The sequence below is a fragment of the Aphelocoma coerulescens genome, unplaced genomic scaffold, assembly GCF_041296385.1.
Source record: "Aphelocoma coerulescens isolate FSJ_1873_10779 unplaced genomic scaffold, UR_Acoe_1.0 HiC_scaffold_60, whole genome shotgun sequence".
Lineage (NCBI taxonomy): Eukaryota > Metazoa > Chordata > Aves > Passeriformes > Corvidae > Aphelocoma > Aphelocoma coerulescens.
In genome coordinates, this window is record NW_027183949.1 from 880795 (window position 1) to 894036 (window position 13242).

General features: G+C 57.1%; 2 protein-coding genes across 2 annotated transcripts in view; both read left to right on the forward strand.

The window, feature by feature from the left end:
• Positions 1–13242, forward strand: part of LOC138102090 (olfactory receptor 14I1-like) — an 89384-nt gene that overhangs the window by 47668 nt on the left and 28474 nt on the right. The gene's annotated exons all lie outside the window — the stretch shown is intronic.
• On the forward strand, positions 7368–11050 carry CENPA (centromere protein A). The gene is made up of 5 exons (XM_068999779.1): positions 7368–7700; positions 7857–7984; positions 8523–8614; positions 9756–9833; positions 10462–11050. The coding sequence occupies exons 2-5, from the start codon at positions 7909–7911 to the stop codon at positions 10594–10596; spliced, it is 381 nt and encodes a 126-aa protein (XP_068855880.1). The 5' UTR covers positions 7368–7700; positions 7857–7908; the 3' UTR covers positions 10597–11050.

Sequence of the window (13242 nt, forward strand, 5' to 3'; positions counted from 1 at the left end):
CCCTACATACTCCCCCCAAACTCCCCACTAGACCCCAAATACCCCTGGAGTCCCCTCAAAATACCCCATAGCTCCCCCCCAACACCCTCTAAACCATCAGGACCCTCCCAGACTCCCTCTAAAGCCCCCTGAGGCCCCCTGAAACAACCCACAGATCTGCCCAAATGCCCAGCACTCCCCCGAGCCCCCCAAAAGGGGCTACCCCAGATGGCCACAGCTAGGCATGGACTGCCTGAGCCAGTTTTTGGGCTGATATGTATGTAGGTAGGGGACAGGATGGAGGGTGAGGGTTTTCACCTGCCAGAGGACAGGGTTAGATGGGATATTGGGGAGAAATTCCTCCCTGTGAACGTGGTGACACCCTGGCACAGGGTGCCCAGAGAAGCTGTGGCTGCTCCATCCCTGGAAGTGTCCAAGGCCAGGTTGGACAGGGCTTGGAGCAACTTGGGATGGTGGAAGGTGTCCCTGCCCATGGCAGGGGGTGCATTGAGATGACCTTTGAAGTCCCTTCCAAGCCAAACCAGCCTGGCATGCTAAAACTGGTGGAGGTTTGGGGTGGGTGACCTTGGCTGACCCCAGGCGCGGCCCCCCCCCAGGCTGCTCCATCACTCACGCTTCAGGAAGAGACAGGAAGAGAAAACCTGATGAAAAAGCTCCTGAGGGAAATGGGTTGGAGGGGTGTCAGTCCCTCAGGAACTGCTCCAGGTCCCTTTCCATGGGGTGAGTCCCTCAGGTGGAGGCACTTGGGGCACAGAGGCAGCATCTGCCTCACTCTGTTCTTCTCCAGGGCTGCAGGGGAATCTCTGCTCTGGCACCTGCAGCACCTCCTCACCTGGGGATCTGCTCGGGGAGGAGAGACAACAGCAGTGAAAGGGACTTGGGACCAAAGGGGGCATCAGCAGAGCAAGAAACATTTCCCAAGCTCTAGCTGGTGTCAGGTGAACTCAGACGGGAGATCAGGTGGGTTTGGTTTTAACCAGAAAGTGAATTTAAGAGTAAATCATGGATTTCCTCCTGTGTCAGAGAATTCTCTGGAACAGGGATTTGCTGCTTTAAAATGTTGGTTTACTTTCCATAATTCATCTGGGCTGTGTTATGCAAGAGGTCAGTGTTTCACCTTTTAGAAATAAAGAGCTGATGGTGATGATGATGATGATACTTATTTAGGCTCCCTTGCAGCACATCTGCAAGGCAGGGACTTTGCTCTCAAGACTTCAATTATGCAGAATTTACCCTTCCTTTGCTCACAATTTTCCCTCTGCTGAGCTACTCCCAGTGACCATCACCAAATCCCACATGACCAGAGTCTTGATTGTACCAAAATTAAATTAAACTGTGAATGTTATTTTTCTTAAGGATTTTAAGATTTATAAATCCCCTGTTCTAGAGTGATATGGGTGTGGCAGGCAAGACTTGGAGGGTTTAGAGATAAAAGCATCATTTTTTGTATGTTTTTTATTAAAAATAAAGTATTTTTACTCAGCCATGGCAGGTTCTCTCCTGGCAGCTGCTGCAGGGTTTGGGGATGGAATCTGGGGACATCCAGCAGGTCCTGAGACCTCATTTTTCTCTAAGTGTGGATTCTGAAATGGCAAAGGAAAAGTATCAGGAAACTTTAGAAGCTGAGCAAAACTACCCAAAACGTGGTTTCTGAGGCCCTTGCCTGTGTTTTGGGCAGTTAAAGAATAGTTGCGGTTAAGGGCCTCTGGGGATCAGCCAACAAAATGTCCTGGTCTTGCACAATCTCCTCACCCTGGAATGTTTGGGGTTGGGGATGTGAAACCTAATTTGTGTCCCTGAAGGGATGGATGGAATTTTGCTCTGGGTTTGAGTTGGGAGGAAACAGAACTGGGAGCGTTGGATTGCTCTCAGCTGTTTTTTTTTGTCTCCCAGCCCTGTGGGATGTGGCAGGACAAGTGAGGCTCCTCCCTGCCCACCTCTCCCACCTGCTGAGTCCTTCCAAAGGGCTGCCAAGGGAGCCTGCACCCACCTTACTCCCCTCATCCATCCAGGAATTGCCTTGTTGTGAAAGGCAATCAGATCAGTTCTGTGATGAGATTTTACAGAGTCCAGTAGGGAACCTTCTTCCTGCCTTCCTCCCTGCTTATCTCATGCTCCTTTTCCTCTAGTCTCTGTTGCTCTGTCCTGCTCCCTGTGCCATCGCTCCTCCCTGTGACGGGCAGAATTTCCTTTCCACCAATTGTCCATATTCCATCATCACTTGTGAGTTGTTCCTGCACAGAATCACAAAATCAGTTAGATTGGAAGAGACTAGTGGGTTGTCTGGTCCAACCTCCCTGCTCAGGCAGAATCATCCTGGGGCACATGGCACAGGATTGTGTCCAGACCTACAGTCCCCTGTAGATCCAGATGAGGTTCAGTGTGCACAAAACATGTGGTGGAAGTTCCTACTGAGCTGCCATCGCCATATACCAACTCATTGGCAGTGATGTTGTGGAAAGGAGGAGAACAAAGAGTAGATAATTTGGTTACCAAACTCTGGCAATATGAAGAAAGTATCGCTTCCACCTATGAACCTGCATCTTGTCTGTGGAAAGGACCTCCAGCAATTTAAAGAAGTGCCCCATGCCCCACCAGTACAGACCAGAGTCTATGGGGAACAAGTGCCTCCTGCCAAAGAGAGAGGGGGCACACCACGAGGTTACCTGTGGTTTTACCTGCCTGACCATGGTGAAGACATAAGGAGGTGGGATGGAAAACCCACCTCTGCCTTGGCAGCACAGGTATGTGAATTGACAGGAAAAATTAACCACCACAGAAAACTCCTCAAGGAAAAATGGCACTCCAGTTTCCAGTGGGCAAGTCCTCAGGCAGAATTGAAGGAAGGGCTGATGTTACCTCTGATCCTCCTGAAGGGACCTCCAGGTCATGTTTACAAGAACTGACCAATGAGTACTGTGACCAGTACTAGAGGGGTCCTGGCTCCAGCCAGGTGTGGAAAAAGGACAGCAGGATCTATTGGACGGTGTAGATCCATGGCCTGGCACAGCAGGGCCACAGGAGCACAAGGCTTTACTTGACACTGGTGCCGTCAAGATATGTAGGGGCAGAATCCATCTCTATTTCTGGGATGACGGGGGATCCCAACAGGGACTGTACTGGAAGCTGAAGTGCTCCTGACTGGGAATGAAGGGCAAAACCACTCCACTGTGACTGGCCTAGAGGCTCCGTGTATCCTTGGCATAGATCAACTCATAGAGGTACTTCAAGGACCCAAAAGGACATCATTGGGCTTTGGGAGAGCTGCTGTGGAATTAGACAGAAGAAATTAAGACAGCTGAATCCCTTGCTTGGTCTTTCAGAGGACCCTTCTGCTGTGGGACTTCTGAGGGTTGAAGAACAGCAGGTACCAATGGCCAGCACAAGTGTCCCATTGGCAACACGGCACCGACTGGGACTTCAGGACCCCATCCATGAGATGATCCATGAACTGGAGGGCTGGGCGTGCTCAGCAGGACTCGCTCGCCCATCAGTAGCCCCACATGGCCCATGCCTGAGTCCAGTGGAGAGTGGACACTGACAGTGGATTGTCACAGCCTGAACAAAGTCACACTGTCACTGAGTGCTGCCATGCTGGACATGCTGGAACTTCAGTGTGAGCTGGAGTCCAAGTGCCACCATTGCATTGCCAATGCGTTCTTCTCCATTCCTCTGTTAGCAGATTCCCAGCCCTGGGGTCCCTCTTTGGGCCCCCAGCCCTGAGGCTGCCCGAGGTGGGGCCTTGGCCTCCCTGTGGCCCCCTGTCCACACAGGTGGGTTTGGTGGCCACTTTGATTAGTGCCACCCTCAGCTCCAGGGGGCCCCTGGGGGTCCCTGGTGAGGGGGAGCAGGGGCTGATGGAGCTCTGTGCCCAGTCTCATGGGGAGGATGTCCCACTTTCAGAGGATGCTCAGTCTTACAGGGAGGGTGGTGTCCAGTCCAGTGATGAGTCCCCCAATCCCATGGAAGGAGCGGGTGTGTGTCCCAATCCCATGGAGAGGATTTCAGTTCCAAGAAGGTAAACCAGTTACATGTGGGGGTCTCAAGGCCATTAACTGGAGCAGGGGGGTCCCAATCCCATGCAGAGGGGCCCAGATCCCTGGGTGGGGTCTCATTCCATGAAGGGGGATAGTGTCCTCTGTCCCATTGGCAGGGTCCCAAAAATGAAGGGGAGGAAGGACGCTCTTGCCCCATCCTGTTTGCCACACTGTTGGGGTCCCCCCCGTATTCAGGGTCTTCCCTTCCTCTATTTTTCGTCTCCCAGAGGAACACGGGGCCTTTAGAGGAATGTCCCAGCTGGCCAGGAAGAGTCCAGGCACCTCCTGCCACAGGGCAACATTGGGAGGTGTGGGGGTAGGGTGGAGATGTGGGGGACACACAGGGGACATTGGGAACACATGGGAGACATAAGGACATTGGGGGATACATGGGGGGACAGGTGGGACATGAGGGACACTGGGGACACGTGTGTACATGAGGGAGATGGGGGAACATGGGGACACAGGGTGGCAATGAGGGTACCGTGTCCATGGGGAGGGGCGGTGTTGGAAATGATACAACTTCTAAAATTTTAAATTAACTTTAGTCAGGGGTTTTGTTCGTCTTTGCCCAGGGGGAAGGGAATGGAAGTTTCTTTTCAAGAGACTCTTCCCTGGGCGAGGCCTGATGAGCTTGACATTTCAATGGACTGGGAGCTGCCAGAGGATGCACAAGAGATAAGTGCCCATTAATGAACAACTTTCCTGATGTGTAAGAGACACCTGGTCTGGGAAAAGGTCAATAAGAGAACGAAGAATGAGGACCTAATTAGCATTGAAGGCAAACTGATCAATAACCAATAGGAAACCAATACTAAGACTGTTACACTAACTGTGTAACTTGGGACCAATGAACAGTGAACCAACGAATTTCTCTGGGTTTTTATTGTGTGTGTGAAAAATCTAGTAAAGAGCCACGTGTGATGGAAGGATTTTCTCCGCACAATCCCAGCAATGTGTGGATGAAATTATTTCTGTTGCACATTGTGGCCAGAACAACATCCTGGCCAGAGTAAAGTAATATCTTCATTCTCTAACACTAAAAATGTTTTTGTTTTTCCTGCAGTTTTGGTGACAGCAGGACAGTGCCTCCATGTCCCTCCATATCCCCCCACAACACTTGTGTGTGCTTTTCCCCCAGATGGATTTTATGAACATCTGCAACCCTCAACTGACCTCCACTGGCCACAGGGAGGCACTGGGAGCTACTGGGACTATGCTGGGAGCAACTGGAAGATACTGGAACCATGGTGGGGGTATTGGGATCACAACTGGGGTAACTAGGATCATACAGGGGACAACTGGAACCGTGGTGGGGCGGGACAGGGAGTAAGGGGAATCACACTGGAGGTGAATGGGAGGAACTGGGACCATGCTGGGATCCTACTGGTATCATACTGGGAATGACTAGGATCATATGGGGAATGACTGGAACCATACTAGAGGTGATTGGCAGCCACTGAGACCAGGGCCAGAAGGATCCAGGGAATTCCAAGTCTTTGTGCTGAGATGGCCCTGGAACAGATCTCCTGGGGGGAACCCATGGCACGGACAGGAAAACCAGGGCATTGGGAATAGCCAGGGCTTGGGAAAGGCAGGTCCTGTCTGACTCACCTGATCTCCTGCTGTGCCCAGGTGGCCCTGGTGGGTGTTGGACATGTGTGGGTGTGTCTGTCTGAAGCTCAGCAAAGACTTTGGCACTGCCTCTATCTCCCTGCATCTCTTGGAGCACCTGCGGCTCCCGGCTGGGACAGGTGCTTCTCACTGGGAACACCTGGATGGTGGCCAGGCCAAGGAGGGGTGGGAATGGGGCCACAACCAGGTGGGGCTGGGCACTGCTGGGGTTCCCCAGGGCTCAGTGTTGGGGCTGGTCCTGTTCAACATCTTCATCTGTGACCTGGATAAGGGGATTGAGGGCACCCTCAGGATGTTCACAGATCACACCAGCTTGGGTGGAAGTGTGGATCTGCTGGAGGGCAGGAAGCTCTGCAGAGGGATCAGGACAGGCTGGATCAATGGGCCAAGGATAATGGTGTGAGGGTCAACAAGGCCAAGTGCTGGGTCATGACAACCCTATGGAATGCTCCAGGCTGGGGAAGGAATGGCTTGAGAGCTGCTCATCAGGAAGGAATTTGGGGCTGCTGGTTGGTAGCCAGCTGGCTTTGAGCCAGCCCACTTGGGAAGAAGGCCAGTGGCACCTGGCCTATACCAGCTGTAGTGTGGTCAGCAGGAGCAGGGCAGTGATTAGAGGCCCCACCTCGAGTCCTGTGTCCTGTTCTGGCCCCTCACTGCAAGAGAGACATTGAGAGGCTGAAGCATATCCAGGGAAGGGAATGGAGTTGGGAAGGGGCTGGAGCACCCGGAGCGACTGAGGGAGCTGGGAAAGGGGCTCAGCCTGGAGAAAAGGAGGCTCAGGGGGGCCCTTCTGGCTCTGCACAACTCCCTGACAGGAGGGGGCGGCCAGGGGGGTCGGGCTCTGCTCCCAGGGAACAGGGACAGGAGGAGGAGGAAATGGCCTGAAGCTGTGGCAGGGGAGGTTCAGGTTGGACATCAGGAGGAATTTCCTCAAGGAAAGGGTTGTCAGGCATTGGAAGAGGCTGCCCAGGGAGGTGGTCGAGTACCCATCCCTGGAGGTGTTCAAGGAACAACTAGACATGGCACTAAGTGTGATGGTGAAATCATAAAGTGGAAGTTGGTCAGAGGTTGGACTCAGTCTTGGAGGGATTTTCCAGCCTCAGTGATTCAGTGAAATGGGTGTGTGGTGGCCCACTGGGAGGAACTGGAAGATCTGGGGAGACAACTGGGATGTCTAATGTTGGAAACTGGGAGCTTTGATGGTGTCAGATGGGGGGTGTGATGGCCCACTGGGAAAACTGGGGGTAAACTGGGCAGTCTGTAAGGCAATGCCCCCAAGACACCCCAAAGCCCACCATGGGTTCACTAACCCCCCAATCTGCTTCTCCTAATGGATTTCATGGACACTTGTAAACCTCGACTGACCCCGACCGGGTACTGGGAGGCACAGGGAGCTACTGGGACCATGTCGGGAGCCAACGGAAGACACACTGGAAGCAGATGGAAGATGCTGGAACCATGTTGGGATACTGGGATCACAGCTGGGGCAACTAGGATCGCACAGGGGACAACTGGAACCATGCTGGGTTCATACTGGGAGTGTCTGGAACCGCACTGGGGCCAAGTGGTATCATAGTGGGAGTGACTGGGATCATAGTGGGATCATTCTAGTAGTGACAGGAATTGACTGGGACCATTGGAGGGTGTGACCGAGTTGTTGTGATCATACTGGACTCACACTGGGAGTGACTGGAAAGCACTAGGATCATATTGGGGGGCACTGGAATCATACTGGGATGAAACTGGGATCATTCTGGGAGTAACTGGAACCATGCAGATGACCGGGAGCAACGGGAAGCATGCTGGGAGTGACTGGGATCGCACTGGGACGATTACACGGACCATGCCGGGATCACGCTGGGACGGTAACTGAGACTTCCCTGGGAGCGCCAAGGCGCGGGGTGCCCGGGGCGGGGCCATGCAGATTTATGCTAATGAGCACCATCGAGTCGCGGAGTCCGGCGGCGCAGAGCGGTCGCGGGCAGCGCGGGAGGAAGTGACGTCACGAGCAGCGCGGCGCGGCGGGAGGTTTGAACCGCGCGGCGGCGGCGGCGGGTCCCGGGCGTGACGTCACGGCCGGGGAGCGGGAGGGGGGGGCTTGGGGGGATCCGGGAGTGGCGGGGGGGCCCCGGACACCTGGGTCCGCCCTGACCCCCCCTTCCCCGCCCGCCGGGTCCCCTCCAGCCCCGCCGGACGCCTGGACTTGCCCTGACCCCGCGTTGGGCTCGGCCTCGCCATGCCCCGCCCCAAGCCCACCCCCCGACGGCGCGCCCGCCCCCCAGCCCCCCCATCGCCCCGGCCGCGGGCACGCAGTGAGTGAGGGGTGGGGGACTCCCCTTATAGACACCCGCTATGGACCTCCCACATCGAGCCCCCTTTTAGGCCCCCCTCCAGAGCACTCCTATGGACCCCACTATAGAACTGCCCTTAGGGACCCTCCCCCCGTTATTCTCCCCCGCCCCCAGCCCTATATACCCCATAGGCCTCCGTCACCTATGGTCACCCCACACTCCCTCTCCCCTATAACCCCCTATACCCTATTCCCTATAACCCCCCCATACTCCCTGCCCCCTATAGCTCCCCTATATCGGCCATCCCCTGTAGCCCCTATAGATCCCTCACACCCCCGATGTCCCCCCAGACCTTATAGATCCCTTATACCCCCCACAGCTTTCCCCTGTCCCCCCAGCTCCTACAGACCCCCATAGATCCCCTGTAGCCCTCTGTGTCCTCACAGGCCCTATAGATCTCCTATACCCCCCATGTTCCCTCAGAGGCCCCCATCTGTGCCCCTCTAGGCCAAATAGATCCCCTAAAGCTCCCACAGACCCCCATCTAATGCCCCCCCAGGGCGCCGCCCGGGTCAGCGGGCATTGCAGGAGATCCGCAGGTACCAGAGCAGCACCCGCCTGCTGCTGCGCCCTGGCCCCTTCGCCCGCCTGGTGAGAACCCCCCACAGCCCAGAATGAAAACTCCTGCACCCCAAAACCCCCGGACACCCCCATTTCCCCCACAGAACCTTGGGACCCCACAGATTCTCTCAGATACCCATAAAATCTACTTTAGGACTCCCAAGTCCCTCCATGACCCCCCTAAATCCACCCCAGGACCTCCCATTATCTGGGATCTCCCAAACCCCTCTGGATCCCCTCTCCTGGGATCCCCAAATCCACCCTGGGAGACCCCAGATCAACCCTCTTGGACCCTGCAACCTCTCCCAGAGCCTTCAAACCCACCCTGGGACCCTTCAGCTCCCCACAGGATTCCCCCAATTACCCACTGGGACCCCTCAAACAACCCCCTCAAATCCAACCCCCAAATCTGTCCTGGGATCCCTGAAATCCAACCTGGGACCCTCCAGTCTCCCCTTGGACCCTGCCCCAAACACCCACTGGGACTGTCCAACCCCCTCCAGACCTACCAGGTTCCCAGAGCCCCGTATCACCCTCTGGGGCCCCTCAGGACCACCCTCTTCCCCCAGGGCCCCCCCTCAACCCTGTTCCAGCCCTCCCCATGTCCTTGTTCCCCCCTGTCCTCATGACATGGTGGGCCTGTCCTCCCCCAACATCCTTGCATGTCCCCCAATGTCGTTTTGTCCTTCCAGACATCCTTGTGTCCCCCCACCCTCAGGGGCTGCATGGATTGTGTGTTCCCTGTGCCCCTTCCCCCGTGCTGGCACTGTCCCCCCTGTCCCATCGGGGTGTCCTCAGGGGAGTGTTCCCATGTTCCCATGCCCAAGGGTGTTCCCAAGATGTTCCCAATGTGGTGCTTCCCCCTGCCCTGCACCCGGGGTCTTCGAAGGGTGTCCCCATCATCCCCAGTTCCCAGGATATCCCCAGGTGTTCCTGTCCCCAGTGTTCCTGTCCCTGGGGTGTCCCCAAAGTGTTGCCAGGGTGACAACAAGGGTGTCCCCAGGTCCTGGGGATGTCCCCAGGACGGTGTCCCCATGTCTCCAGGGTGTTGCCAGGGTGGTGGCCCCAGCCCGGGATGTCCTCATGTCTCCCATATTCCCTCCATGTTGTCCCCATGTCCCCCCACTCCCTGTGACCCCAGTGCCCCCATGTGACCCCCTCCCTGCCCCAGGTGCGGGAGCTCTGCCTGCTCTTCACCCGGGGGGTCGATTACCGCTGGCAGCGCATGGCCCTGCTGGCGCTGCAGGAGGTAGGGGTCGGGGGGCCCAGGCGTGGTGGAGGGGGCCACAGAGGGGCTGGAGGAGTCCTCTGGGTGCTGCAGGGGTGTCCGGGGAGCTTAAGGGGGTGGGGAGGGGTCCCAGGGGCTGTGGGGGATCTCATGGGTGCTGAGAAGGTTTCCATGGGCATTGGGGGAAGGGGTTCTGTGGGTGCTGCAGGAGGGGCTGGGGGTGCCCTCTGGGAGGCTGGGGAAGTCCAGGAAGGTCTCTGGGTGCTTGGATGGGGCTGAGAGGTTTGCCATGGGTGTCTGATGTGTGCTGAGGGGGATTCTAGGAGGGTCTCCATGGGCTGGGGGGGTCTATGGGTTCTGGGACAGAGTTCCATGAATGTTGAGAGGGTCTCTGGGAGACCTCTGGGTGCTGGGGGGGTCCCTTATCCCCGGGGTCTGTTGGGGAATGGGGGTGGGTCACTGGGTGTTGGCCCCCCCTCACACATTTAGAAGCACAAGGTGTTTCGGTCCCTCCAGTCCACCATGGGTGGGTTTGGAGGGATCCTGCCCTCTGGGGGTGTGTTTTGGGGGGGTCGCTGCCCCCGGGGGAGCTGTGGGGGTTGGGGCTTGCTGGGGGTTTTGGGGAACCGCCTCAGGTTTTGGGATGCAGGCGGCAGAGGCCTTCACCGTGCGGCTGCTGGAGGACGCGTACCTGTGCTCGCTGCACGCCCGCCGAGTCACCCTGTTCCCCAAGGATCTGCAGCTGGCCCGGCGCCTGCGGGGCCTCGAGGGGGGGGGCATCTGAAGGGGGACCCCCTGAACCCCTGCACAGAGACCCACTCCCTCGGACCCCTGTACCAGGACTCCCACCCTGGCGCTCTCTCCTGACAATCTCACGTCCCTAATCTTACTGGGAGCTCCTATGGCACCATCATGCTGGCACCCCCATGAAGTCCCCCACGCTGGGGCCCTGTCCTTACATGCCTAATCAATTTTGGGATCCCCCTCCCCAAGACCCCCCACGGCGGCCCACTCCACAGACTCCCCCCTATTGGACCCCCACCTCAGGATGCCCAACAACCCCTCCAGGGACCCATCCCAGGGTGGAGGTCCCATTCCTTATTCCAGCACCCCTTAGATTATTGAGGACCCCTACCCATGATCCCCCGGGACCCCCTCACCAGAATGCCACCCCCAGGGGAACCTACCCGGGACCTCCACCCTACTGGGGACCCTCCCAGTTCTGCCACACCCCAATAAATGAGTTAATTAAATTTTTAACCCCTTAGTGCTGTTGACAGGGAGGATGGAAGGGATTTGGGGGTGAGGCACCCCAGCAGGGAACTCTGGAGGGGAGAAGAACTCACAGGGAGGGGGGCTCTGGGGGTATTTTGGGTGAGGGCATCCCCCCAGGATGGGGACCAGGAAGGTCTTGGAGCCTAAGGGGTCCCATTTATAGTGGTGGTGGGGTGGGGTCGCCTAGGGGGCAGCGCTTAGGGGGTTCGCTTTATGAGCGGGGTCACGGCTTTTGGGGCAGCGCTTAGGTGTGGGTAGGGCTGCCTGCGGGGGGTGGGGCTTAGAGCCCACCATTAACAGCGGAGCAGCCCGTGAGGTTGCACCCACCCATGGGCGGAGTTCTGGGGGTGGGGCTTCAACAGGGTCCCCTCTATGGGGCAGGGCTGAGGGGCCCCCCTTAGAGGGCTGCAGGGAGCGCGGCTTGCGGGGGCTCTGGGCGCTGCCAGGCTGCTGTTCCCTCTGCTTTTCCCTCTGCTTTTCCCGCTGCTGTTCCCGCTGCTGTTCCCGCTGCTGCTCCCGCTGCTGGTCCCGCTGCTGTTCCCTCTGCTGTTCCCGCTGCTGTTCCCGGTGCCGCTGCTGTTCCCGCTGCTGTTCCCGCTGCTGTTCCCGCTGCTGGTGCCGCTGCTGTTCCTGGTGCCGCTGCTGTTCCCGCTGCTGGTCCCGGTGCCGCTGCTGTTCCCGCTGCTGGTGCCGCTGCTGTTCCCGCTGCTGTTCCCGGTGCCGCTGCTGTTCCCTCTGCTGGTGCCGCTGCTGGTGCCGCTGCTGTTCCCGCTGCTGTTCCTGGCGCCGCTGCTGTTCCCGCTGCTGTTCCCGGTGCCTCTGCTGTTCCCGCTGCTGTTCCCGGTGCCTCTGCTGTTCCCGCTGCTGGTCCCGCTGCTGGTCCCGCTGCTGTTCCCGCTGCTGTTCCCGGTGCCTCTGCTGTTCCCGCTGCTGGTCCCGCTGCTGTTCCCTCTGCTGTTCCTGGTGCCGCTGCTGTTGCCGCTGCTGGTGCCGCTGCTGCCGCCTGAGGGGTGCAGGAAGGACCCCAGAACGGACCCTCCCAGCCCCAGCTCTGCCCTGGAAGCCCAAATCCCCCCACTTCCTCATGCCTTGGAGACCCCTCCCGAACTTCAGAACCCTCCACAAACTCCCAAAACCTACCCCGGAACCCCAAATCCCCTCAAACCTGCCCATCCTGAAGGATAATAAAAAATTATTTTACAAATACATTAATGGCAAAAGGAAGGGTAAAAACAACCTCAGTTCACTACTGGATGCAGAAGGGAATTTAGTGATTACAGATGAGGAGAAGGCAGAGGTGTTTAACCCCCTTCTTTGCCTCGGTCTTTATCAAAAGGACAGTTTGTCCTCAGGACAACTGTTCTCCTGGGCTGGTAGATGGTGTCAGGGAGCAGGATGGTCCCTGTTATCCAGGAGGAGGCAGTCATAGAACTGCTGAGCCACTTGGGTGCTCATAAATCTATGGGACCAGATGGGATCCATGCCAGGGTGGTAAGGGAGCTGGCAGATGAGCTTGCAAAGCAGCTCTCCCATTGTTTACCAACAATCCTGGCTCACTGGTGAGGTTCCTGCTGACTGGAAGCTGGCCAGTGTCACACCCATTTGCAAGAAGGGTAGGAAGGAGATCCTGGGAACTACAGGCCAGTCAGTCTGACCCCGGTACCTGGTAAGGTAATGGAACGGTTTATTTTGAGTGCCATCACACAGCACCTACAGAATGGCCGGGGGATCAGACCCAGCCAGCGTGGGTTTAGGAGGGGAAGGTCATGTTTGACCAACCTGATCTCCTTCTATGACCAGGTGACCTGCCTGGTGAGTGTGGGAAAGGCCTGTGGACGTTGTCTGTTTGGACTTCAGCAAGGCCTTTGACACTGTCTCCCACAGCATACTCCTGGAAAAGCTGCAGCCCATGGTTTGGACAGGAGCCCTCTTTGCTGGGCTGAGAACTGGATGGATGGCCAGGCCCAGAGAGTGCTGGTGAATGGTGCTGCTTCCAGTTGGTGGCCAGTCACCAGTGGTGTCCCTCAGGGGTCTGTGCTGGGCCAGTTTTGTTTAATATTTTTATTGATGACATGGATGAGGGCATTGAGTTCACCATCAGCAAATCTGCAGATGACACCAAGCTGGGTGCGAGTGTGGATCTGCTGGAGGGTAG

Bases quoted from the DNA above. Each gene is read 5' to 3' on its own strand.
- CENPA (XM_068999779.1), top strand. From the start codon at position 7,909: ATGCCCCGCCCCAAGCCCACCCCCCGACGGCGCGCCCGCCCCCCAGCC. The intron at 8,615-9,755 runs GTGAGAACCCCC...TCCCTGCCCCAG, and splicing joins CTGGCCCCTTCGCCCGCCTG to GTGCGGGAGCTCTGCCTGCT. The intron at 9,834-10,461 runs GTAGGGGTCGGG...TTTGGGATGCAG, and splicing joins CCCTGCTGGCGCTGCAGGAG to GCGGCAGAGGCCTTCACCGT.